General features: G+C 37.4%; 12 protein-coding genes across 12 annotated transcripts; 6 read left to right on the top strand and 6 right to left on the bottom strand.

The window, feature by feature from the left end:
- Positions 1-9: 9 nt before the first annotated feature.
- On the top strand, positions 10-1117 carry RHIMIDRAFT_251245 (galactose-1-phosphate uridylyltransferase; the record flags this gene model as incomplete). The annotated part of the gene is made up of 2 exons (XM_023610811.1): positions 10-962; positions 1015-1117. The coding sequence occupies 2 exons, from the start codon at positions 10-12 to the stop codon at positions 1115-1117; spliced, it is 1056 nt and encodes a 351-aa protein (XP_023466882.1).
- Positions 1118-1322: 205 nt separating this feature from the next.
- On the top strand, positions 1323-2283 carry RHIMIDRAFT_129703 (uncharacterized protein). Its single transcript, XM_023605524.1, has one exon. The coding sequence runs from the start codon at positions 1347-1349 to the stop codon at positions 2229-2231; it is 885 nt and encodes a 294-aa protein (XP_023466881.1). The 5' UTR covers positions 1323-1346; the 3' UTR covers positions 2232-2283.
- Positions 2284-2335: 52 nt separating this feature from the next.
- Positions 2336-4311, bottom strand: RHIMIDRAFT_251243 (RNA polymerase I-specific transcription initiation factor RRN3; the record flags this gene model as incomplete). The annotated part of the gene is made up of 3 exons (XM_023610810.1): positions 2336-3807; positions 3859-4150; positions 4309-4311. The coding sequence occupies 3 exons, from the start codon at positions 4309-4311 to the stop codon at positions 2336-2338; spliced, it is 1767 nt and encodes a 588-aa protein (XP_023466880.1).
- A 1122-nt stretch (positions 4312-5433) lies between these two features.
- On the top strand, positions 5434-6695 carry RHIMIDRAFT_214963 (phosphoribosylaminoimidazole-succinocarboxamide synthase). Its single transcript, XM_023607274.1, has 5 exons — positions 5434-5519; positions 5575-5698; positions 5749-6094; positions 6157-6360; positions 6413-6695. Exons 1-5 carry the CDS (start codon positions 5503-5505, stop codon positions 6616-6618), a joined length of 897 nt encoding a protein of 298 aa, XP_023466879.1. The 5' UTR covers positions 5434-5502; the 3' UTR covers positions 6619-6695.
- Positions 6696-8505: 1810 nt separating this feature from the next.
- On the top strand, positions 8506-8979 carry RHIMIDRAFT_192722 (uncharacterized protein; the record flags this gene model as incomplete). Its single annotated transcript, XM_023605978.1, has 2 exons — positions 8506-8853; positions 8911-8979. Coding segments are annotated over 2 exons (417 nt in total), but the record flags the coding sequence as incomplete, so codon positions are not given.
- A 718-nt stretch (positions 8980-9697) lies between these two features.
- On the bottom strand, positions 9698-11195 carry RHIMIDRAFT_281528 (glycoside hydrolase/deacetylase). The gene is made up of 2 exons (XM_023613007.1): positions 10205-11195; positions 9698-10149 (listed from the first exon to the last, which is right to left on the bottom strand). The coding sequence occupies exons 1-2, from the start codon at positions 11034-11036 to the stop codon at positions 9785-9787; spliced, it is 1197 nt and encodes a 398-aa protein (XP_023466877.1). The 5' UTR covers positions 11037-11195; the 3' UTR covers positions 9698-9784.
- Positions 11196-11486: 291 nt separating this feature from the next.
- Positions 11487-12965, bottom strand: RHIMIDRAFT_281527 (longevity assurance proteins LAG1/LAC1). The gene is made up of 5 exons (XM_023613006.1): positions 12830-12965; positions 12479-12777; positions 12144-12431; positions 11728-12089; positions 11487-11677 (listed from the first exon to the last, which is right to left on the bottom strand). Exons 1-5 carry the CDS (start codon positions 12939-12941, stop codon positions 11635-11637), a joined length of 1104 nt encoding a protein of 367 aa, XP_023466876.1. The 5' UTR covers positions 12942-12965; the 3' UTR covers positions 11487-11634.
- Positions 12966-13741: 776 nt separating this feature from the next.
- RHIMIDRAFT_291691 (uncharacterized protein) lies at positions 13742-14460 on the top strand (the record flags this gene model as incomplete). Its single annotated transcript, XM_023613833.1, has 2 exons — positions 13742-13892; positions 13949-14460. Exons 1-2 carry the CDS (start codon positions 13781-13783, stop codon positions 14458-14460), a joined length of 624 nt encoding a protein of 207 aa, XP_023466875.1. The 5' UTR covers positions 13742-13780.
- Positions 14461-15277: 817 nt separating this feature from the next.
- RHIMIDRAFT_201702 (putative gamma-glutamylcysteine synthetase) lies at positions 15278-17482 on the top strand (the record flags this gene model as incomplete). Its single annotated transcript, XM_023606564.1, has 7 exons — positions 15278-15427; positions 15477-15598; positions 15642-15938; positions 16011-16305; positions 16361-16477; positions 16534-16794; positions 16844-17482. 7 exons carry the CDS (start codon positions 15278-15280, stop codon positions 17480-17482), a joined length of 1881 nt encoding a protein of 626 aa, XP_023466874.1.
- An 18-nt stretch (positions 17483-17500) lies between these two features.
- Positions 17501-19159, bottom strand: RHIMIDRAFT_251237 (uncharacterized protein; the record flags this gene model as incomplete). Its single annotated transcript, XM_023610809.1, has 10 exons — positions 17501-17679; positions 17719-17828; positions 17874-18098; positions 18148-18222; positions 18270-18350; positions 18399-18450; positions 18495-18717; positions 18763-18893; positions 18961-19026; positions 19072-19159. The coding sequence occupies 10 exons, from the start codon at positions 19157-19159 to the stop codon at positions 17501-17503; spliced, it is 1230 nt and encodes a 409-aa protein (XP_023466873.1).
- Positions 19160-19610: 451 nt separating this feature from the next.
- Positions 19611-20684, bottom strand: RHIMIDRAFT_201882 (Pkinase-domain-containing protein; the record flags this gene model as incomplete). Its single annotated transcript, XM_023606576.1, has 4 exons — positions 19611-19708; positions 19764-20231; positions 20283-20427; positions 20490-20684. 4 exons carry the CDS (start codon positions 20682-20684, stop codon positions 19611-19613), a joined length of 906 nt encoding a protein of 301 aa, XP_023466872.1.
- A 3225-nt stretch (positions 20685-23909) lies between these two features.
- Positions 23910-24341, bottom strand: RHIMIDRAFT_237183 (uncharacterized protein; the record flags this gene model as incomplete). Its single annotated transcript, XM_023608710.1, has 1 exon — positions 23910-24341. The coding sequence occupies one exon, from the start codon at positions 24339-24341 to the stop codon at positions 23910-23912; it is 432 nt and encodes a 143-aa protein (XP_023466871.1).
- Positions 24342-24463: the final 122 nt, after the last annotated feature.

The raw sequence follows: 24463 nt of genomic DNA, 5'->3' as shown, positions 1-24463 counted from the left end.
TATTTTACCATGTTTGATTTCAGCAACAATTCTCACCGTCGTTACAACCCTTTAACCAAGTCATGGGTTCTATGTTCTCCTCATCGTACACAGAGGCCTTGGCAAGGTCAACAAGAAGGTGATCAGTCTGAGCAGAGACCTCAATATGATCCTCAGTGTTATCTCTGTCCTGGTAACCAACGTGCTAATGGTGAAAGCAATCCCAAGTATGACGCTACTTTCCGTTTTCCAAATGATTTTGCCGCTGTAAAGACAGATCAGCCTGCTCTTGAAGCCACAGATGATGATTTGATTCGAGTGGAAGGTGTCCGTGGTGAATGTCATGTCATTTGCTTTTCGCCTCGTCATGATCTCACCTTGGCAGAAATGTCTGTAGAAGAGATAGAAAAGGTTGTTGACATTTGGACTTCAAGTTACTTGGACATGCAACAGAACCCAGTTATTAAACACGTGCAAATCTTTGAAAACAAGGGCGCTGCCATGGGTTGCTCTAACCCTCATCCTCATGGTCAAATGTGGTGCACTGAAAGTATTCCAGAAGAGCCTCAAAAGGAGTTGATAGCTTTACAGGAATACAACCAAAAGTACGGGGATAAAAAGTGTTTGCTTTGTGATTATGCTCAACGTGAAATGAACGATCCTGAGCGTAAGCGTACAGTATTTGAAAATGACACCTTCTTAGTTGTGGTTCCCTTCTGGGCCGTTTGGCCATTTGAAGTCATGGTTTTACCCAAGATACATATCGCTTCACTACCAGAGATGGATGATAAGCAAAAGCATGATCTGGCTGACGCTGTTCGTCGCATCACCTGTCGTTATGATAACCTGTTCAAAACTAGCTTCCCTTATTCTATGGGTATCCATCAAAAGCCTCTTCAGGGTGAATATGATTATGCACACCTTCATCTTCACTACTATCCACCTTTGTTAAGAAGTGCTACTGTTAGAAAATTCCTTGTCGGGTACGTTTTGCTTTCACCAATATGTTAATCGTCTAATATTTATATTTTATAGATTTGAAATGCTTGGTGAGCCTCAACGTGACCTAACCCCAGAACAAGCAGCAGCCCGTCTTAGAGAGCTTCCCGAAGTACACTATAAGGAAATAGCTAATTAAGAAAAAAAGCATGGCTATCCCTCTCCTCAATGATCTATTGTACATATTCCTACATACATATACATATAAACCAGGTAGCTATTTGCTACAAGTAGATTGATAATACTAATAAAGACAAAAAAAAAATATCCATTACGGCCAAGTTATGTAATACTATAATTCTCCGTGCCTCTTTTTATTATTTTTCTCTCTTTTTTATTGTTACATTCTTTTGCATAAAACAGTGACAATGAAAAACTCCCAGGAACATGCGCTCAAAAGACCTGTTAGTATGCCGAGCAGTAGAAAAAGTATGGATCTCATCGAGGATACATCAAAGCATTTTGGACCTAATAAGTTGACCATTGACGCACACGCGCAAAGGCAGCGCTGGGATGCATTTTTTGAACCACATTATACATTTATGGCCTTCATTCACGAGTTGAGTCTAAAAGACGATGATGATCTCATACGAGGACACCAAAAGAACGTCGATCGGCTTGTGGACACGGATAGCTTTGGCCAAACTTCTCCGCAGGGGCAAAGCTGTGACTTTGCTTTGTCAAATCCAAATTCCTTGATGGCATCACCCAAGATAGAGAAACAAGGTATCTCGTGGACCAAGCAGGACCAGAATGTGTTGATCCAGCGTTTAGAAATCCTCAAACGGATTCGTGCAGCAAAGACTACAGAGAAGCAAGACGGTCAAAGTAACCTTGTAGGTCGCTGGAGACAGCAACTGACACGAAAGGCGTACAAGCTACGTCAGGAAGTTCAAGCGATCACTGAAGACAGCGAGTCAAAGGCGTCTACGCCCACAGTCGAGGAAGATACACATGACGGTGAGGTAGAGAAGTCAGAGATAAAAGAAGAAGAACCGAAAAAGAAAATTATAAACTGTCGAAGGTCCTTTCTTTTCTTTCTCTTGGGATTTCTATTTCCTCCGCTATGGTTAATAGGAAGTATCTACATTGCATCCTATGATAAAAAGCAGACATCCGCGAATAGACGCATTGATAAAAAATGGAGACATAGATCAAGAGTCATCCTAGGTGCTTTCCTTATCCTTCTCTTGGTCGCATCGGTTACTGTTTTTGTTATAAATCCTGCTTCGGTTGGATGGAGACATGGATGATTTAGAATGCTTGTATAATTGCTTTATTGTTAAATGAAAAAGAAAATGCGATAAAAATAATATAGACCGATAAAGATATTATGCCTCTTTTTCTTGTCTTAATTTCATGATAAATAATTTGTAGTAGGACTAGGACTGATACTCATAGCCATCATGCCAGACGTCACACTATCATCGTCATCATCTTCGTCTTCGCTATCCTCGTCGCTGTCATCGTCACTTTCATCTTCGTCGTCTGCGACCCATTCATAATATATATTATCCACAAAAACTTTACTACCATCAAGCTTGTAAGGATCAAATGGGAAGAATGTTTGTACTGTCTGCAACAAATTTGAACTTCCTAAGCCAGGGACAAAGATCTCTCGATTCTTTTCTATAACAGGGTATACGTACATAAAGTGTGTGCTTCGAGCCAGCTTTGCAAATTGACGAACAACAGCTTGAGAGCAAATCTTCAGAGGGTTGAACTTGCTCATCACCAATCGAGGCAAGTTGCGCAAACCAAGACACCATGTACGGGATGCACCACTGCCAAATCCATGCTCAGGACGTGTCAGATGTCGATGTTCTTCAGAGTACATGTCATCCTCAATATCATCTTCAATTTCCAATTCATTATCGATCACCAAATCTCTCCATCTAAAGCAAAATATGTACATCGTTGCCTGTACGACCGCATAAAACACGTCGTGCTTTGTACAATCCAAGTTGCGCACACTTGATTCATGCATGTCCATGTAGCCGTCACACCAAGTGGACAAGGCCAAAACAACTCTCTGGATCGTACTTGAATCCAAAAACTTGGCTCGTGCTACATACGAAGAGATATACGCAGCCGCAGCAACACGGGTCACATTGGGCTTCAAAGGGTCAGTGATGTGTTGAAGGAGATGGTCCAAGAAGTAATCACTATACTCGTGTACGTTGAGCGAGCAAAAGTAAAATAACAGGAATTGAGTGTATCGTGATTTGAGTGTCTTGAGAACAGCGCGGTCAAAGATGTCGACTAGAGCATAGAATATCTCGTGAAGCACTTCAGATGGCGCAGTTTGGGCACACTTTTGAAAGTATTGGAATGAGAGTTGCATCATTGCGTCTAATTTACGAATCATGTATTTAATTTCTTCAATTGAATCTTTCTTGTCTGGATCCATTTGAGAACTTTGAGAGTCGACACTTTCAACATCGGAAATATCATCTTCGTCTTCTGTTTCGCTTGCTTCAGATTCATAATCTTCATCAAAGTTCATATTGTATACTTCGAATTCAACATCTTCATCTATTTCGTCAAGTTCAATTTGGATTTGTGCGTCGATTTGTACCATTTGATCAATAATAAGGCCTAGTATCTGCTTCCTTAAGACTGGTACATATTCGGATACAAGCAGAATGTTTTTAACGTATGCAGCTTGTTCTGCTGAATTGAATCGTTTATGTGGCATATGACGAACGAGACTCACAAAAAGTGAGTTGGCACCGGTTGGGATAAGCTGAAGTATGCATTGGAGTGCTTCATGATATCTATCATAGGCTTGTGTTCTAGTGATCTTTGTGTTCTGAGGAAGATGGTTTCCTAGAAAAGATGTTAATCATGGATCATCTATAACACCAAACAGCAACTTACGGAATCTAAAGCCCTGTACCAACGAGTTGATAATAGGAGCGACGTAGATAGCGTGTGCAGATACCAGGTTTTCCAAAAAGTCAATGTAGGCATTCACAAATCCTCTATTTCTAAAACTCCAATCCACCTGTAAGACAGCCTCAACCAGATTAGAACATGATTTATCAAGGAGTGACACAGACTGCGACAGGACAACGATCCATGTATAGAGTTTTAAAGTAGAAGGAGCGTCTGGACTTGATGGATCTTTGTACAAGAGCTCTACCAGTTCATTATATCTAGATGTATTACCCTACAAAGACAATAAAGAGTGGTAAGTCAATTGTCAAGATGATAAAAAGAAAAAAGAGAATTGTATGCAAAAAGGGAATAACAAAGTAATGTTTTATATCGTGGTTTGAGTAGGGATAGAGAAACTACACAAAGAATACTTCTTTATGGCTTCCCTACCATAATGCCAACTACGTTCTTTTTAAGAAAAAAGAATATTGCCCTACATACACGATCTCTTTTTTTTTATTCAATAAAAGAGTATATAAATCTCTTTCATTACAAACATAATCCCCCTTTTCCTAACCAGAGTCCCCTTTTTTCTTTTGTGTATGTATCAATTGGTAACAATATAGTCGTTTTTACTTTTTGGACCCATCAAAAGCAAAAGCCAGCAATTACCCGATCGTATACAGGGACATATACGGGGACATGCCGCAGTAGTTGGACAGGTTTCTTTTTTTTTTTAAAAAAAAAAAAAACCGCTTCTGGCAAAACCACAAATAATTTTACTTGATAAAAGCCCCCTCACAACGAGTGCGTTTTAACATGTAAAATTATAAATAGTTTACCTGTTCCTTTTCTCGCAGTGCACCCAAAATAAACGTTTTCATCATCAACTTCAAGTTGTTCAACTTTTCCTTGCTGACGTTTTCGTTTGTCTCTTCAGCGGGTATCATACTGGCTTTTGTCAGTTCTTGTGGTAGAGAATCTTGAGGTAAAGCAATGTTCATTGTGGGTGATCTCGCCGGCATCGATTGGGTTGATTGGTGTTTAAGAGGAAACAAAGAAAAGTTGGACATTTAGAAAATTTTTAGATAAAATAAAAAGCAATTTAAAACTCCTAAAATGAGACGGATTTCATTGGCTGATTGAAAAGATAAAATGGAGAGGTTTCCATAGCAACAGAACACAAGTGGACACAGTTAAAGCTATTGGGTGTTTACGACAAGGAACTGAACCACTCGAATGTTTTGAAAAGTATTCATTGATCTATATCTACATAGCATCCCCCATGTTCTCCTTACAGTATTATATTCATTGTACGTTGTGCGATTGTTAGAGTCCTATTTAGGGCAACTGCTTATGCACAATCAAAAAAGTTTAAGCCCTTTGATTTGGTCTGAGCGGGAAATACTTTCTTTTTTGTCAGCCACACTCTATTTGGACTGCTTTTCTTTCTGAGCAGCGTGATAGGACGTCTCACGATTATGCAAACTCTCTAACAAGTCACAAAGTGCAGATCTGACTCTTAACAAGGGTTCCGCATCTCAGCAAGAGATCCCGAAGATCACCAAATAAAGCAAGCCATTCTTTATCATTTTTCCTCTTCTTTTTTTTTTTCTTACATCTTCTCTATACTACAGCAATTCAATGGCCCTTTTAAATAGGTAAAGCATCCATCAGCTGTACGTATGGCTGACAACATCCTCACACTATATTTAGCAACTGCCCCGATCTTAAACTTATTGCCCGCGGCAAAGTACGTGACCTTTATGAAGTAGACGAAAAGTCCCTCTTATTTGTAGCCACTGATCGTATCAGTGCCTTTGATGTTATCATGAACAATGTAAGTTTGAACTTTATTCACTTCAATCGTGCTTACGTATTATTTACTAGGCTATTCCTGGAAAAGGCAAAATCCTTACTCAAATCTCTCTCTTTTGGTTCGATCTCTTGAAGGACGTTTTACCCAACCATTTAATTACTGCCAATTTTGATGAAATGCCTGCCAAAGTCCAAAAGTATCGCGATCAGCTTGAAGGTCGATCCATTTTAGTCAAGAAGATGAAAGTGTTGCCTATTGAAGCTATCGTCCGTGGATATATCACTGGATCTGGATTGACTGAATACAAAAAGAAGGGAACTATTTGCGATATTCCTCTTCCAGAAGGTTTGGTTGATAGCCAAAAGCTCCCAGAAGTCCTTTTTACACCTAGTACCAAGGCTGAAATAGGTGATCATGGTAAGATAAAAAAAAAAAAGCCTACAAGAAAAAGATTGGGTCTTGACAGAATATATATCTAGATGAAAACATTCATCCTTCAAAAATGGCAGAGATTTTGGGTGATAAGGAACTTGCTGATAAAGTAACCAGATCAGCTATTGAGCTCTACACAAAGGCAAGCGAATATGCAGCAAAGAAAGGCATCATTATTGCAGATACCAAATTCGAGTTTGGATTAGATGAAAACAACCAATTGAATGTAGTTGATGAAGTCTTGACGCCAGGTAAAGGATTGAACGAAAGACTGTAAATACATCACATTCATGCCATTTGTAGATTCATCTCGTTTCTGGCCAGCTGATAAGTATGAAGCAGGACGTACACAAGACAGCTTTGACAAGCAGTTCTTGCGTAATTACCTTGAGTCTATCAAGTTTGATAAAAAGACAAGTATTGAACTTCCTCAAGATGTTATTGATAATACCCTGGCCAAGTATAAGGAAGCCTTCTTCTTATTGACTGGAAAACAAATCTCTTTGTAAAATATATTTATACTGTAGTTCAACTAATAAACATTGTACTTTTAATAAACTAAAAGAGAAAGGCATAGCTACAGAGCTTGGTATGATTTATCCTGGAAATACCAATAAGAAAGTATATTCATCACTGTTAGTTAAATTATGACCCTTCTCAAATGATCTCTTGGAAAAGCTTGTAACTTTAGAAGAACAGGCACAAGTTAAAATGATTCTTATTTAGGCAATTGAATATCCTTATATGGTACTAAATTAAAGTGTGTCTGTAAAGTTTAGACTGGAGAAAAAACGAGCTATTATTATTAATGAGAGTAAAGCTTATTGCTCACAAATAGTGATTGATTTAATAGAGAGCATCTTTTGAAAAGATGATCAATATAATACTTAAGGAATGACTTGATACATCACATTGCTTTGCTGTCTTCTGATTAAACCTTACAAATCTGCTAGAGTTTTGGACAAGAACGAAGTAGTATAAGAAAAAAACTCGTGGTTAAGCTTATCAAGAATTATGATATTAATAGTGAGAATATCAAATTTTCTTTGATTTTAATCCTTGGTGAGCATTGTCCTAAATAGCTTTATAAAGTAATATGCCTTGACAACAGATCTACTATTTACAAAATTAAAAGAGGTGCGTAGTCATTCCCTTTCATTTATTGAGAAAGATCAGTTTTGACCCTTAATTGGCAGCGACAATAACAGGTCGTTGTAGCACTATCGAAAATCTTGGCATTCTAGTAATTAGACTGGAAAGAGAGAGACTGGGATATCATATTAACGTATACTCACGGTCATTGGCCATGATTCAGAACACTTGGTGTTTTTTTCCGTGGATTCAAGTCTGACGAAGTATGTCTCCACCTTTATTTCTTTTCATTCCATAGCAGTACATAAACAAGGTTAGACCATTTAAATAATACTTCCCCAAAAAAGGTTGATCACCATGATTATGAAAATACAACTAAAAATGAGCATGTTAACAATTCCCTCCAGGATAGCCTGCTCATTTCTTTCTCATGTATAGTTAAATAGACATGCTTCATCATGCTGTAGCTTTATGATCCCCAAAGGTCGTTGCCTATTGTAAGAGTAGTATTCTAACAGAAATAGGCATTCATTTACGGGATTGAAGTAGAAAATTAAAATATACGTGAGAAGGAGACTCTATTGTCATCAATCGTAAATTGACATCATCACGTGTAAAGAGACAGTTTGTTTTATTTGATGCTATTCATATAAAAATAGACATTTTAAAGAAAAAGAAACAGATATAGACAAAATAGTGTCAAGAACTGCAGGAGATTGTAGTCTTTTTTTGGAAGAAATCAAGGAGCTGTAACTAAAAATAACGGCTGTGGTTACATTTTAGGATTTCTATGATATCTGAATTGGGCAACAATAGGCACAATACTTTCAATTGTTCCAACTGTCGCCATGATACGGTTAATATGAAACAATGATGATTTTTGCAAGTTCGTTATGCCTAGATACATTTACTCGTGCTTTGCATTGTATTTTAAAAGAGGTCACCATCGCCAAACAGTGGCAAATTGAAAAAGATCAAATGTATCACCAAACTATCTTGTGTGAGACAACGATATACAAGCGTAACACCTAAAATTCCCGAATAGGGTTTAGTTTACTGAATCAAGTAAGTGGTCTTTTCAACTTTCTGCCTTTCTTTAATTAAGGTCCCTTTTACTTAAAACCCCATTTTTTTCTTTCACGATTTCTCTCTCTCTCTCTCTTTTTTTCTATCGTATTTACAAATATATTCACCCCTAACCGTTCCTTTATAATATCAATTAACTAATGGTCGCTGCTCTAAAGTTTATCGCATCCGCTACACTTCTTGCTTCCTTTGTGAGTGCTTACGGTCAGATCGCCCAAGTTGTCGATGCCAACAACTTTTGTGTCTTCTTACCACCTGAAGACTCTGCCAATAGAAACATTGCTGATACTGAATGGGAAGGCCAAGCGTTCTGTCTTGGTAATGCACCCAAGGCCACCAATGCTGGCAAATTGAAAGATGGATTCATTCTGTCCGCGCATTATGTTGCCACCGATAAGTATGTCCAAGTGACAGGCCAAATGGATCCCTCAAAGGCTAGACTGAATACATCAGATGAAGGTGGTCAGTTTGACATCAAGGCACCCAAAGGCTCATCCTGTGCCGGTTGGAAGTACTATGTCAACTTGATCGAACCCGTAACCAACACTTACTGTATGCGATGCTGTGTAAGTTGAATTACATGTTTATGTATATAAAAGCAAGAAACTAATTAATTTCTATAGAATGATGACAGAACCTGTAACCGAGGTATCTCTGAAAAAGGATGTGCTCATATCATTCCTGGTGACTACAGTGGACCTAAGGGTGGCTCCAAGGGTGGCTCCAAGGGTGGTTCCGGCAGTGGTTCCTCTGGCTCAAAATCTTCTAGCAAGTCCACTACTAAAGCAGCTACTACTACTACTACCACTACTACCACTGCTACTGCCACTGCTACTACTACTACCACTACCATTGCCATTGTCACTCCTTCACCGTCTTCTATTACCACTACTACTGCTACTACAACAACAACCGCTGCCGTTGTCACTCCCGCTTCTGTCGCTCCTGCTGGTTCTTCCTCATCTGCCTCTGCTGATAGCAACTCTGCAAGCAGGAACATTGGCAATGGTAACACATCTTCTTTAGAAAATGACAAGGCAACAGCACAATCTGTTAGCGGAGTCGAAGCCTTCCAACCCGCTAGTTTAATCACTTTATCTGCCACTCTTGTTACCTTGGTTTTAATGTTTGCTCAGTAGCTTATTAAAATACATTATTTTTTGTAATATCCTATTTTTTTAATTTATTCAAATCTATATCCTTTGCGTAATTCTTTCTAATACCACACACATTCTTAATAAAGCTTATATCCCCTCCTCTATAAGATTGTCAATAACATTTCTCTGCTTTGATCTGTGTATAGCACGTTTTTAATGAGGGGTAACGCGTCAGTATAATTTTTCGTATTAGCAGACAATAACAAAACATTTAAGAATTGAAAAACTTATCGTTAAAAAAGATCTATTTATTCTATAGGAAAAAAGTAAAAAAAAAAACAGTGAATCAAAGTGTTGTAAGAAAGGGAAAAAAAAGTCTATAGTAAAAGTAAAGAGAAACCTAAATAGTGTAGTTTATCCAGACAGCCATGGCAGCTAATAATGTAGAGATGTATCCAACACTAGCCACGATTGAACCGCTGCTTTCTTGCTTGTTTGCCTTGTTAACGTTCCTGTCCACATTTTGCTTGTCGAATAAAGCCTTATTATTGGGATGACCGGAGAGATTGGAACCACCAAGATTTGTGGGAAGAGATTTACCAGAAAGAGAAGAATTAGAAGCAGAAGCAGCAGGGCGAGGAGCAGCCATACGAATATGAGGTTCGTCATCACCAATACATTCAGCAGCAGTGGTAAGACTATAATCATGTTTGCGAAGGGCGCGGTAAATCTGAGGAACTTGGCGGATGGAGACACGATAAAGATCTGCAGGCATAATAATAGTTAGTTCCATTTATTAATATTTCCTTATCATGGTTACCGTGCTGCAAACTGATGAAGCCATCGTCAGAATGAACATTAAGAGAACTACTGTTGTCTTTAAGAACCTTTTCAAACGTATCCTGGATTCGCTTGGCACCATCCTTGAGATTATATACATCATAGTCGGTAGGATCAACATTCCACATGAGTACCTTGTAACCCATCTGCTTCAAAAGACCCTTGACACGTTTATCAGCTTCACCATAGGGAGGACGGATATATTTTGGCTTGACACCAATGACGTCTTCGATAGCTTCTTCAGTAGCACGGACTTCATAGACAATATCTTCATTTGATAGAGACATAAGATGAGGATGAGAGTAGGTATGGGAAGCAATTTGATGACCAGATTCATAAGCACGCTTGATGATTTCCGGAAACTTTTTAACATGAGAGCCCATAACACAAAAGGTAGCCTTGACGTCCAGCTTGTCCAAAATATCGAGCAGTTCCTGAGTAAATTCGCTAGGACCATCGTCAAAAGTGAGAGCCCATGTCTTGTCGTATTTGCAGCCATAAATATCTTCATGAGTGGCAAGATTACCACAGGTTTCAAAGCATTGATCATTATCGGTACCATCACATTTAGCATCCTTACAGGTACCAGAACCAACAGGACGAACTTCACCTTCAATAGCATCAAAGTCAATATCTTCAAGCCATGATTTCTTCTTGGGAGTAGTTGTTTCAGAGTCGGGATTTTTTTTAGAGTCATTATCGCTATCATCATCGTTCTTCGGTTTTTTATGATGATCATCGTCGTCATCATCATCATCATCGAAATGCCTGTGTTTGCTCGGTGGAGTGGCAGCATTGACAATGATCGCCATCATCAGGAACGAGACGAAAAAGAATAGAAGTCGTTTGCGAGAAAGCAACATGAGAGAGAGTCTTGATAGAAGGCTTGAGTAGATAGAGTAAGTAACAATAGGAGGATTTTTTTAAAGAAACGCTTGAAGTGCAAACGGAGATTAATAAAAGAGTGTTTGTGTGAAGGAAGAAGAAGGAAAAGAATGATTGAGATTGACACTGCTCTTTTATACTTAATATCCGACCTGTTGACAAAAGGACTATGATAAATCTTAATGACTTAATGGTTTACATTGTGACAAAAAAAGTGTGCATAACTTTGGGCAGTAAAAACAAAAACTTCCGAACAAAGGGTTCCAAATCAGAAATTGCCCCTTTATCAGTATTCAACAATGTATAATAGATAGTCCTACTGCAGTTGATAGACGACTTACGATCACCGTTATTCACTCTTCATTATGGTTTAATAGTAGAAAGAACGATAAAGAATGACATGCTATAATTACCGAGAAATGTCTGGTTTATTTATTATTTTGACCATTAGTTTTTGTTAATACATGATAGGAAAATTAAATGGGGAATACATTAGCTATTATGGTAAGATTTGTGTATTTTTTTTTATTGCAGCTTTTTGTGTTCTAGCACAGGTGTAGAGTGGTCACTATAGAAAAAGAGATGAGTAAGATAACAGTAAAGATATCATCTCTTTACCCTTCAATCTGTTCGATCAATTTGTTTTCTGTCTCCTCTTCGTCATCAGAACGAACATCCTTTGCCTCAGGCTCCGTCACCATTTTATACAATACTTTGAAAATCATGGCCGTCCAGAACAGAATGAGAAAGTACAATCCAATCATTAATCCAGCAATAATATATTTTACAAAGTGTGGGAACCAATTTCCAGAAAGAGGATCTAGTTTGAACTGAGGCACATAGAGCTCTGGTTCTGTCATTGTTGACCAAATGATGCGTCCATACAAGTATACACGCGTATACATCCATGAAAAGAACATAAATACAAAGGCTGTATTACATACCATGCCTGGTTTAGCGTAATTTAAAGTTTTGGCGAGCTGTCAAATCATAGATCAGTATAATGTAATATTTCCCTTTTTTGCCACACTTACTGCTAAGAACGTATCGGGTAGATCCATACAGACAAAGACAGCATTTCCAACCCTGGTGAAATTACAGCCGTAGCTCAGACTGATAAGTAATAAAGTGTTGATATGATGCATGACAAGTTCCCTATAGTCTTTACGAGGTGCTTCAATCTGTAATACAAAGATTTGTTGTAACCAGAATGCGAACTGTAGGAGATAATAGTACTTGAATGATGCGGTGTAATCAGTCACTGGATAATCGCGCCAAAAGTAAGTTGTATCAAACCACCAAGGCTGATCGTACATGACATACTACTTTACAAGTTAGGTTTGATTATGAATAAGGATCAAGCACTTACGATGCCATAGGAAAAGGCTGTTGCATAGTAAAGAAAAGACCAAGATTGTTCAGCAAATCGTTGATACTTCTTTGCAGACACTCTCGACCGTTTAGCAAGTGGGATCAAGACATAATCCATTAAAGTGGCACGAAGAGCAGTAAAGACGCAGATGTAAAAAAAGAGAAACGTTAAATCCCATAAGCTTTTCTCATAGCGACCATCCTTTCTCTGGTTACTGATCAATACAAAGTGCTGGAAACCAGGTAAACCAAGAATGTAGCCTCCAAGGATCACTGCAATGACTTTTAATGGAATCTCTACACGGATGCAATGTTAAACTTTTGACTTGTTCAAACACATCCGCTTTACCTATTTGATGTCGTGCCAGATAATGAGTGTATTGCTTTAATAAAGAAGCCTTGTTGTGTTTCATCTTGATCGAGTCTCTAGGAATGGGTCTTTTCAACAACTTTTTATTCATCTTTGCAAAAAAAAAAAAAAAAAAGCGGAGTGGATCACCGATATAAAGATAGTTCAAAACCAGACTAAGAGGGTGTCTCTGGTCTTGTTCATAGGCGTGGAAAGAAACCTGTTTATTCTTTCTAAATACAGGATTATTACTATTCACTGATCAATCAGTTTCAGTTATTTTACATATTAGGCTGATATTCATAGCTGTACATTTGAATGTGTACAATATTTTCCTTCTAGGAAAAACATTATAAGCTGAGTAGATTCATTAACAGTTGGACATGTATTGCCAACATGTTCTCGTCCACTGTTTTTCATCAAACAGAACACCCTCTGACATGATATTTATTTGACATGGGTGAGCCATTTAGAGTCTAAACAATGACTCTTTTCTTTTATTCTCATCTTAGTAATCAATACCAAAGAGAGGAAATACCTTCTTTGCACTTCAAATTCAGACAATGTTAGTTTTTTTTTTTTCGGACGAATAAAAGTTAATTTTCAGATATTCAGCTTGCCTTTTTTGGACATAATAAAAAAGGAAATTCAGACACAAAAGGAAGTTAGCTTCAGACATATTATACTGAAATAGAAATATTTAAACTGAAGCTCATAAAAGACAACCCTAACACCATTCGCAATCTGATGGGTTGAATACAAGTATATTTGTGAGTAAAGCCTAAAGAAGAGACAACACACATCCTTCAAGCTATATTTATGATAGAGATCATCTTCTGTCATTGTATTCACTGAGTTATTTGATTCCACGCTAAAGCCGATACCAAATGTTGCGACAGCATAAGTTTATTAAAAAAGACGTGATTTTATTGATTAAATGAACTTTGCTAAATGAGCAAAAATAGTCTCTTTCGCTTTTTGCTCTTCTTTTTGCTTCAAATGAAAAGACATTCTACATCATCCAGCTCAGAAAGACCTTCAAAAGGCGCAAAGCTAAATGAATGTAAAGCATTCAATCTTGTTCATTATCAGTCAATATTTAACATTATTCTAGTATAGGTACAGTAGCATCAACTCAAGAAGTGGATTATTCCAGCACAGTAAATCAAGAAGGTACCTCTTCTTCCTCAAGTAAACCAGGGCCTTCGAAAAAAGAACAACAAAAGATTGATAAGCAAAATGCACTTTTAAAGTTCAAAACAGAGCAAAAGACCCTAGGAGAAGTCAAGTTCCCCTCTTGTGGGTTAACGACACACGCACTATCAACGAGCAACCTGTGTCCAGACAAGAAAGCAAAAATCCCTGTATGCAACTCTGATGAAAGAGTTGAAAACTTTGTAATCGAGACTTTCTTACCTAGAAATGTGGACAATGTTGTAACTGAGAAGTCAAAACGAAGAGTACATACGATATTGAAGTGTAAACAAAACACTTGCAACATCGTATGGAATCGTGATATCATGACTGCACACAATATCTTGGACATATTTCTATTCGCTGCAAGAAACAACAATCAGCGTCTTGACGTTTTCATGCGTCAGGTACATCTGACCAACCTTCCGTATGACTGATATGACTCTCTCATACGTCCTTACAGTGTAAGTTGTATCAGTTTTTAAGTTTACGAATAAGATGTATTAACTGTGTATTTCTTAATTCTTCACTAAAAAAAACCATCACGACCTACCTCCAATCTACCAAAATACAAATAGTTTCCAAGGTAAAAACATTTCATGTTTGAATTTCCATTTTGTTTCGTCCAAAGAAGGTAAGCTAAATATTTGACCATCTTTTTGTATGTCTGAATTTAAAGTGCGAATACTGTAGTAATGATAAAGAGCAGTGTTTGACAAATCACGAACACCAAAATTCGCATCGGAGATCGAAGTGGAAACAACCGTTGTTGGAATAGACATGGTAGTGAAGAGATGTGTTTGAGAACCTTTGTCTTTTTTTGCTGTTGTTGTCAGTATATAGTACAATCATTGGATTACGTAACTGTACTTTTGAGAATAAAGTGAACGACTAGGGCTAGTTTGTTAAATTCCTTTCTTTGTTCTTCGTTTGAGTAACATAATTATGTCCCAGAGCCAATATGTCATTTTAAAGCTTAAAGACGTTCAATTTGAAATTTCAGTAGTCTAATTCTTCAAGAGATTGAAAAATCGGGGATAGTTAATAGAAGTAATGTCGTGATTTAGATGAGATCTGCTCTCTGTTTTTTTTGTGTTCCCGTTTTTCCAAAAGAACAAAAAGAGAACCCTTTGATAATGATTGGCTCTTTTCCTTCCCTTGTCAATGCATTTGTCAGCAAATAAAAAAGCCACCTTTTTATTGTTAGTAATCAAGCATATTTCTTTCTTTTTTTCCTTTTCTTTCTAAAATCAAATGGGTCTCTTATCGCTTGGAACGCCGCTCGTTTGGAACGAAGCTAAACAATATGCAGAACATGTACGAACGCATGGTATTGAACAATTTTTGAATATCTATCGCAGTCAAAAGGATAGACAGAACGCAAGCTTACTTTGGGGTGATGAGGTAAGTATTTCATAGGTAAAAGAACGATGGTCTGATCCCCAACTACAAGATTGAATACTTGGTGGTTAAAATTGATGAGAAAGAAAAGAAAACGAAATTATCACTTCGAGCATTTGATATCCTTGATAAGCTAGAAATACCAGAGCGTGATTATCAATCGAAAAAGACAGAGTAAGTCTCATCATTCATAGAGTTCGTCATTCTGATCTTGAAGCAGTAAGGAGCCCGATGCTTTGTGGAGACCTGAATATGGTCGATACATGATCGAAGGTACACCCGGTAAACCTTATGGAGCTACCTTTCGTGATCTATTGTTAGTCGAACCAAATATGAAGTTGAGAAGAAAATTAGCACATGAGGCCATGCATGAAGATGAAATGCCTGTTACATTGGTTAATTATCCACGACTGGGTTGTCCTCATGAACTAGAGCCCGATTATGAACCTAACGGTAAAGCTTGCCAGAGTTTATTTGTACCTGATGAAGTTATCAATCCACACGTACGTTTCCCGTAAGTTCAAAAGAGATATATTATGATTCAGCATGTGTTGATTTTTTTTCTTTTTTTTTTTTGGGGAGATAGTACGCTGACAGCCAACATTCGTCGTCGAAGAGGGTCCAAAGTAAAGATCAATATGCCAATCTTTCATGACAAAAATACACCCAGGCCTTTTATTGACCCTACCATTCCATGGGACCGTGACTTGTTCGATCATGATAAGGAAGCAAAGGAAGGTGCGGCATTACCAGACCATATTTATATGGATGCAATGGCATTCGGCATGGGCTGCTGCTGCTTACAAATCACATTCCAGGCATGTAACATTGATGAAGGTAGAAGGCTGTATGATCGACTAGCACCCGTGGCACCCATTATGGTAAAAGCAGTTTATTCATCAACACATTAAAACTTACTCTAACATGTCTTGACAGATGGCATTATCAGCCAATTCGCCTATTTTTAGAGGTTATCTTGCTGACGTCGATGCACGTTGGAACGTCATATCAGCCAGTGTGGACGATAGAACACCTGAGGAAAGAGGCGAAAAGGTGAGTGATTATATGAGGTGATGAAATCTGAGAATAACACAGAGTTATATTTTTAGCCGCTTGAACATGATCGATTTGTTATCAACAAGTCCAGATATGATTCGATTGATTCTTACTTATCCAATGATGAAGAATACAAACCCAAATATGATGATATCGATCTAGTATATGATAGAAACATATATGACAAACTTGTTCAAAATAATGTAGACGATAAGCTGGCCAGACACATTGCTCATCTCTTTATTCGTGATCCACTGGTTATTTTCAAAGAGTTACTAAACGTAGACGATCAAATTTCCTCTGATCATTTTGAGGTAAGTAAGGGGAGGGAAAATAAAAGTATATGTATCTAATATATATTAGAATCTTCAATCCACAAATTGGCAAACCATGCGATTCAAGCCACCACCACCCAACTCAACCATCGGATGGAGAGTAGAGTTTAGAAGTATGGAAGTTCAACTATCCGACTTTGAGAATGCTGCCTACTCTGTATTTGTTGTGTTACTGACAAGAGTCATCCTCAGCTTTGGGCTCAACTTTTACATGCCTATATCAAAAGTAGATACCAACATGCAAACAGCACATAAACGAGATGCAGTATTGAAAGAAAAGTTTTATTTCCGTAAAAACGTCTTCTCAAACAAGGGAGGTGACGAGTATGAATTGATGACAGTGAATGAAATCATGAACGGGCAAGATGACGATAATGGATTTCCTGGCCTTATACCACTTATTCACAGCTATCTAAACAGTACAAATATCGATATAGAAACAAGATGTAAATTAAATAACTATTTGAACCTCATCAGCAAAAGAGCAAGTGGAGAGTTGATGACAGGTGCAGCTTATATTAGACAGTTCGTTATGAACCATCCTGCTTATAGACATGATTCTGTTGTCTCACCCGAAATTACTTTTGATCTTGTCAAGCGTGCAGTCCAAATTGGCACTGGTGAATACAAGGCACCTGAATTGCTAGGTGACCTTTGTGATGATTGAAAAAGAATAAAATTTATTTTATAAAACTGAATTCCAGATCCAATTTTTTCCTTGCTCTCCTTCTTCTTCCTCCTCCTTTCCTTGAGTTGTTTCTTTATCTGTTTGTGAGCTGTTTGGTTCTAATTTGGGTGTTGAAGGTGTACTGTTGTCACTGTCACTTCCTGCTTCTTCTTCCTCTTCTTCTTCGTCTATTATTACTGTTTTAGATTAAAATTACTTTAAATGACTTATATTACCGCATTCTATATCCTTTTCTTCTTTCTCTGGTAATTGAATAGACCAGTCATCCTCTTGTTCATTTAATACAAGATATTGGTACTCTTGATCTGCATATTCATACCATGATCTGTATTGTGTTAATTACTTTTTCATATCCAATGTTCAACCTTACCCAAGTGTGAATGGTTCTACAACGACACTCTCTGACAGTGCCTGCATGACACTCTTTCTGCCAGTCAAATGAGGATTGGCGCGATACAGCGTCTGGTAAGCATCATGAATTTGAAATTTATCAAAATTTATAAACGTATCGAAAAACTTTTCTGCAATCAATCCATTCTTTTTCAAGTCTAACAGACGAAACTGACCTGGCACTTTGGGCTGAACGAGATCATTTCTATAAGTCATGGGTTAGTTGTGATATTGAACAAGTATCTATAGAATACATTTGACGCATAATGTCTTCAAATTTAATAAATTCTTCAAAATGATAACGATATATCTCAACCATGTGTCTAAGTCTAGGGCCTATATAAGTAAAAAAAAAAGCAAAGAAAATCACAAGTACCTTTTCTCTTGATCTTTCCAATGTTGTTCCAAGTCATAGCATGTAATAATGCCATCACCATCCTCATCCAAGCAACGAAACCTAACTTTTGGTTATTTAAAATTATTCAACCGTCATTTAGGTACCTACCAATATTCAATGGCTACAGGCGTACTTTTATCAACTTCAGAAATGAGGAACCCTAATATGCACGTTAGACTATAACTTTTTTTTTCTATTATTTACATATATAATCTAAATAAGTCAAGGTGTTTGGTTTAGATTGACGCCTAGAGAATGCGGGTATTCGGCCTCGTTGTATAATTTGATGTATCAATTTCTCGGATAAGATACCGCCATTATAATTAAGCAAATCATTCTCATATATCAACAAGTCATGATCCTGGTCAAGTGTCCAAAACTTGCAATACAGCACATAGAAATCCTTGTATGAAAAACAATTATGCACCTAAAGAAAGAATGAGACAAATATAAAACATCCTTCTTAGCTTACATGGTTCAAATCGGTCTCTGCGTTCAAGGATTGAATTGTTTCTGTAAACTGAGATTGACGGAATTGAGCAAGGTTCATTCGACCCGTATAGCATTTGGCATCATAGAATATTTTACAGATAACGGTTTCAACTGAATAAAATAATAATAAAAAAAAGGGTAAACCAATCTATAGATGTGTATGTTTATGCATCATTACTATATCTTTCTTGAAACATTGTATTATCCACCAAAAAACTGAGTCCTTGATGATTCATGACGATGTCTAGTAAAAAGTGTGATTAAGGGTTCTACTTTATCGTATTCTTACCTTCTAGGATAGGTAAAAAGTCTTCGGGACATATCCATAAACAAGACTTCTTCTTGATAATATTAAAGAATAAACGAGTAGTATCCATATCGTATAATGGTCTCCATTCACTATAAGATTTACTTTAACCCTTGTTCGTATATATATGTATATTATATGCTACGTTGTAAAATCAGATAAAGTAAGATGATCTTTATGATTCGCTAATTTACGAAATAAGGTCATATTCATGTATTCAGGTAGCTGACAGCTTTGAGTTACTGGTAGAAACTCTTGTTCTGTTAGATACTCTTGATTTTTAAAGAGTTGCTCAACTCTAGCCTATTTTATAGAAAATGGTTCGTTTTCATGTTTTAAATAAAAAAAAGGGTGGTAACTTGCATGGATAACTTTTAGCCTTCTTTTATTATTCTCACTCATATTTCAGCAATAAATATAAAAAAGAAAAAGAAATGGTGAATACACATTCTCTATAGATTATTTTATTATGAAGGCAGAATTTTAACATTGCCCCCTTATTCATGCACTTTCTATTTGTATTACTTCAATTGAAACCAGGGATGGGCTAATACTTGATGAACAGTAAGTCTCTTTTCCACATCCCTTTCTAGCATTTTCTTTATGAGATCTAATGATTCTAGAAAAGTATAAGTCATCACCCTCGCTCTCCCCAAATTCCAACTGCAGTTTACCTTGTGATAGGATAAAAGGTATTCTCAACTCTCGTTCCATGATTTCTTCAATGTTATAAAATGGATTCTCTCTATAGATCAAAGTGTATAGCAAGGTACCACAGGCCCATATATCTTGAGGTGGGCCTGTATAGGTTTGTCCTTTGAGCACTTCGGGAGCTGCATAATCTAACGTGCCAACAAATGTATCATACCGCTTGCCTTCTTTCATATAAGTCGCACTCCCAAAATCAATCAATCGAACTCCTCCTTTGAGGTCAAGAATAACATTCTCATCCTTAATATCTCGATGAATGATGTGATTATCGTGCAAATGACTCACGGCCTCTATGATCTGTCTAAAGATCGCCCGTATCTCTGATTCTGATATACCATCTTTTCGAAGCTCAATATAGTCAAATAAATCCATGCCTGCACCAAATAGGTCCATTACAACATAATAGTGATCATCATCCTCAAAATAATCCACTATAATCATCATCAGTCCCAAGTCTTTTTCCAAAAGCTATTTCAACTTACGCATATCACTGCAGTTCGCATGTGGAATCTTTCTCAATGTATGAAGCACATGAATTTCGGCAGGAACAAGCCCTAATTTCTTATCTCTGGTCCAACAGTCCACCAATACACGAGACTTGTAGACGTACTTGATAACCACTTTTTTCTGCATATACATGCTTGACTATTAGACAAGAAGAGCGTATATAATAATTTATAGGCATTTACCTTTTCTGGATCGTTTTTCAAATAAGCCAGCTTTACGATGCCATAGGTTCCTTGTCCTAACTCGCCCATAATTTCATAATCATGTATATTTGTCTTTAGTGTCTGTGCAGAATATTCGCCCACTGGCTTTGTCCATGGATGATTAATTGTAGATGTATGTAATTGATGTGTATTTTCTTTTTTGATGCTAGTCATGGGTATATTAACAGATTTGGATCTGTTGTTGCCTTGTGTGACTGAGGGTGCAGCGGTAGTGTTGGTATATTGAAACGTATGGCCATAACGAGATAAGGTGGCTTGTCGGTCAAAAGTGATCCACAAGGAATACATGTTGTGTGTCAATTGCAATTGCAAGTCGATTTCTAAATAAGTTCCATCTCTATGAATAGCAACCAAGATGGGTAAGGGTCTTCCTGCTGGCGTTGTGCTCGGTTTTCGATTGACAGCGACATGAATTGACTCTTTTCTGGTACTAAGTACGTCGCGGCAAATGGTGCTGTTGAGTATACAGCCGTGTTGTAGCAGTTCATCTTTCTCCAAGCATGAAATCAGTGTTGAAAATTGTGGTATTAAAGTTGATATATGCATGCCTTTGATGTTGGGATAGCCAAAGAGGTATTTCGTAAACATGCTATCCTCACATTCATTCACGTAACCATCTTGTCCAACGGTGATGAGTCCAGCCAGAGTGGGTAAAGATGTGATTCGTAGCAGCAGATAATCATTCTTGTCTTCGTTGTACACAATCACTGGGAATCGTGCACCTGATTGAGAATAGCCAGTGAATAATGTATGTAATGGATCAAATTGAGGTAAGATGGTATAAATTGACTGGTTCATAAGCTGAGATGCTGGGTGATCAAATAAATTCACAATACCTACTTCCACATAGTGAATGGTATTCTATAACAAGCGTCAACACTCAGTGACAGACACTCCTATATCTATGCCTTACATGCCGCTTGTGAATCATCATCTTGACTGTACTTTGAGATACTTCTTCAAATATCCAAATGAACGTACTGCTTCCGCCCTTCTTTCTTTCTTTTAGCCAGAGTATGGCAGATGATTTACGTTGATTTGCCTTGATAATCGGCACAGGATCTCCGCAAACCAAGATATTATTATCCTCTTCTCTCGCCTTGACAATTTTGTCTAGCAGCAGCGATCGATGACCAGGATCAATGACGTCAAGAACATGATGTTGTGTTAGTTGTCGTTGAAATAGACGACTGGCTGCAGGATTAGCAAGCGATATCATCCAGTTATCCTCAGTGGCGATTATGGCTTGTGTCTGTGGTAAGTGCCGTGAGTGCTGTAGGTCGAGTGAGGACAAGTGCTGATTGAGATGGTCAATGTCATCTTTTATGTCGGATAGAGAAGACGACAATGAAGAGCATGATGAGAATGATTCAGGAGTTTGTATTCTAGAATATGTTAAGATCTATTTGTCACTTCTTCATCCCTTACCGAGCATTGACTGTGAAATGTTTTTCTAATCAACAGTCAGCATTATTGACCCTTGGCTTGCCAAGTTATCTTACCTTTTTCAAACAAATCCATTGCCCAAAAGGAAAGAAAAAGGAGATATTTTGATGTGTGTGGTAAGTAATATTTAAAAGATTTTGATTGGATAACAGTTATTTTAGAGGCAGTAACAGTATTTGATTTGACAGGTCTATGATCTTGATGATATCAACTGAGGGTAGATCAAACATTTTATAATAGACGAACAAATGATATTGTTCATGTGTCATGTTTAAATAGAATATTAAAGAGCATGACTTCATATGTATTTATTGCATTATAATAAGCGTTTCTATTGGATGCTGCTGTTATCATGACTATGGTGACTATGGCTACTATACTGTTATTCTATTGTATCCATACATTGATACACTCTTTCCCAAAATAAAAGTCGTATCCTGCCGAAAATGAAGCTACTGGTTGACAAAAATAAAAGTCGTAATTGCCCAGAAATCAATTCGCACGATGACAAATCGAAAGTCGTGTTAAGGGGAAAGTTGTCGTACAATAAGTTTGGTAAATTCATGCTTGTTTTCTTTTTCTTTTTCTTTTTTTTTCAATTAAAACATGAACAGTCAATCTTTTTATGAAGACGGACAGGGTCATATTGTTGACGAGCATGGTTGCCCTGGACTCATGTATTATGTCGTTAATGAGGAACTATATGCTCTTCAAGCAATTAGTTCTCACACTTTATATAGGTACATAACCATCATGAGTCTGTTGTTACGCATGTGGAAGGATCACGAAATAAAGATGTTTACATAAGAGAACCAAATACTAAACGAGATTACACAGTTTATACGAATCAAGGTAAAGTTAGATTCTTCAAACTGATGCTTGAGAAAGCTTTGAGTGCTTTAGCTGCTGCAAAGCAATTTGGCATTCGTGTATGCTCATCGCAAAGATGGGCGTTGTAATATGAAAAAGATCATGATAGCATATTTAAAAAGCGTAAAAGCTCTGGTCGTCCTCGCGTCCTCTGCGGTGAACATAAGAGAGTTATTTTAGAATGGATTGACGAGAATCCGTCAATTGTCCTAGAGCAATTGATAGAAGAATTGCGTCAAAGGTTTGAAGGAATTCGAGTATACAAGACAGTACTTCATCGATTTGTGAAGAATGAATATAAATTAACTTTGAAAAAAAGCCAAAATCCATCCCGTTGACAGGAATAGTGAAGCCAAGCTCCAAGAACGGTTTGGGTGCGCAAGTGGGATAAGACTGACATGGACTATAGAAAAAACTGTGTGTTTCTCGATGAGTCTGCCTTCCATATTAATATGAAGCGTAGTATGGCCTGGTCAAAAAAAGGTTCTCTTGCAGCAGTAACTGTTCCAAAAACAAGAGCAAAAACGACTACTATTCTAGGTGCAATCTCTGCATCTGGTCTGATTCAATACAATTTGAGACTTCCACAAGTACCGACTAGAAAAAGAAAGCGAACAAATGCTTCTGAAGTTATTTATAGAGGAACTGTCACTGGTCATTACCTTTGCTTCCTTAAGGCTACAGTAGATGAAATGAATAAGTTTGACGATATGAAAGGACATTATTTAGTTATGGATAGTGTTCCTATTCATAAGGCTGAGACTATTTCTAGGTACATTGAATCTTGAAGATACCGATGTGCTTATCTTCCCTCATACTCACCTGAACTCAATCCTATTGAACAACTTTGGCCTGTTGTCAAAAGTAAAATAAAACGCAGCAGATTCCTGGATAGAAAAGTCTGGTTAAAGGGACAAAAAAATATTGACATTGACAAAGTGATACAAGGGTATTTATATGCTGGTGATTCTCTTTTTTTTTTTCGTTGCAAGAAAACAAAAAAATTGATACCGACAAAATAACAGATGTAAGGATATTCTGCATACAAAGGACTAATTATATTTAATTTTTTGGTTTTTTAGATGATGATGCTAGTGAGGATGGTAAAAAGCAAGACGGCAAGACAGGGCGGGCAGAAGGATAGTTTGAAACAGTAAGGGATCGAGGAGTATGATGGATGATGTGGAGCGTGTCTTCCATGATGACTTTTCCCAATGCAGCCAGCTGCAATAAAGGAATCATGCATGTAATATAATCGTCACTGCTGGATGGGTATGGTATTTCATTTAGGCGTCGAATTCTTGTAACATATCCCATTGGGGAATCCATGTCCATGAGTCTGATTTCTTCATCTTCAAGTTGAATGAACGCAGTGAGCATTGATTTATCGAATTTGAATGGCCATTTTTTTTTATGAAAGTACTTACTATTGATGTTATAGCCTACAATGTGGATATCATCAAGCTTGACTGTCGTCTTTTTCACAATGTTCATCAACAAAGGTTACGAGTTAGCAATAACAATAAAACCCTCTTCACCGCAAAACATTACGAGATTGACACTTACGCGGACGGAACCGGCAAAGTCATCAAGTAATGACAATAAAAAAACCCTCT

The sequence above is a fragment of the Rhizopus microsporus genome (genome assembly GCF_002708625.1).
Source record: "Rhizopus microsporus ATCC 52813 unplaced genomic scaffold scaffold_7, whole genome shotgun sequence".
NCBI classification, from domain to species: Eukaryota; Fungi; Mucoromycota; class Mucoromycetes; order Mucorales; family Rhizopodaceae; genus Rhizopus; species Rhizopus microsporus.
Note: the sequence above shows the minus strand (reverse complement) of the source record. Positions and strands in the feature narration are given on the sequence as shown.

Excerpts from the sequence above, each read along its gene's own strand:
- RHIMIDRAFT_281528 (XM_023613007.1), bottom strand. The coding sequence starts at position 11,036 with ATGGCGATCATTGTCAATGCTGCCACTCCACCGAGCAAACACAGGCAT. Across the intron at positions 10,150-10,204 it reads CTTCATCAGTTTGCAGCACG|ATCTTTATCGTGTCTCCATC; the intron begins GTAACCATGATA and ends TTATGCCTGCAG.
- RHIMIDRAFT_214963 (XM_023607274.1), top strand. Across the intron at positions 5,699-5,748 it reads TTGATGTTATCATGAACAAT|GCTATTCCTGGAAAAGGCAA; the intron begins GTAAGTTTGAAC and ends ATTATTTACTAG. Across the intron at positions 6,095-6,156 it reads GGCTGAAATAGGTGATCATG|ATGAAAACATTCATCCTTCA; the intron begins GTAAGATAAAAA and ends ATATATATCTAG.
- RHIMIDRAFT_129703 (XM_023605524.1), top strand. The coding sequence starts at position 1,347 with ATGAAAAACTCCCAGGAACATGCGCTCAAAAGACCTGTTAGTATGCCG.
- RHIMIDRAFT_281527 (XM_023613006.1), bottom strand. The coding sequence starts at position 12,941 with ATGAATAAAAAGTTGTTGAAAAGACCCATTCCTAGAGACTCGATCAAG. Across the intron at positions 12,778-12,829 it reads TCTGGCACGACATCAAATAG|AGATTCCATTAAAAGTCATT; the intron begins GTAAAGCGGATG and ends GCATCCGTGTAG. Across the intron at positions 12,432-12,478 it reads CAGCCTTTTCCTATGGCATC|TATGTCATGTACGATCAGCC; the intron begins GTAAGTGCTTGA and ends CTTGTAAAGTAG.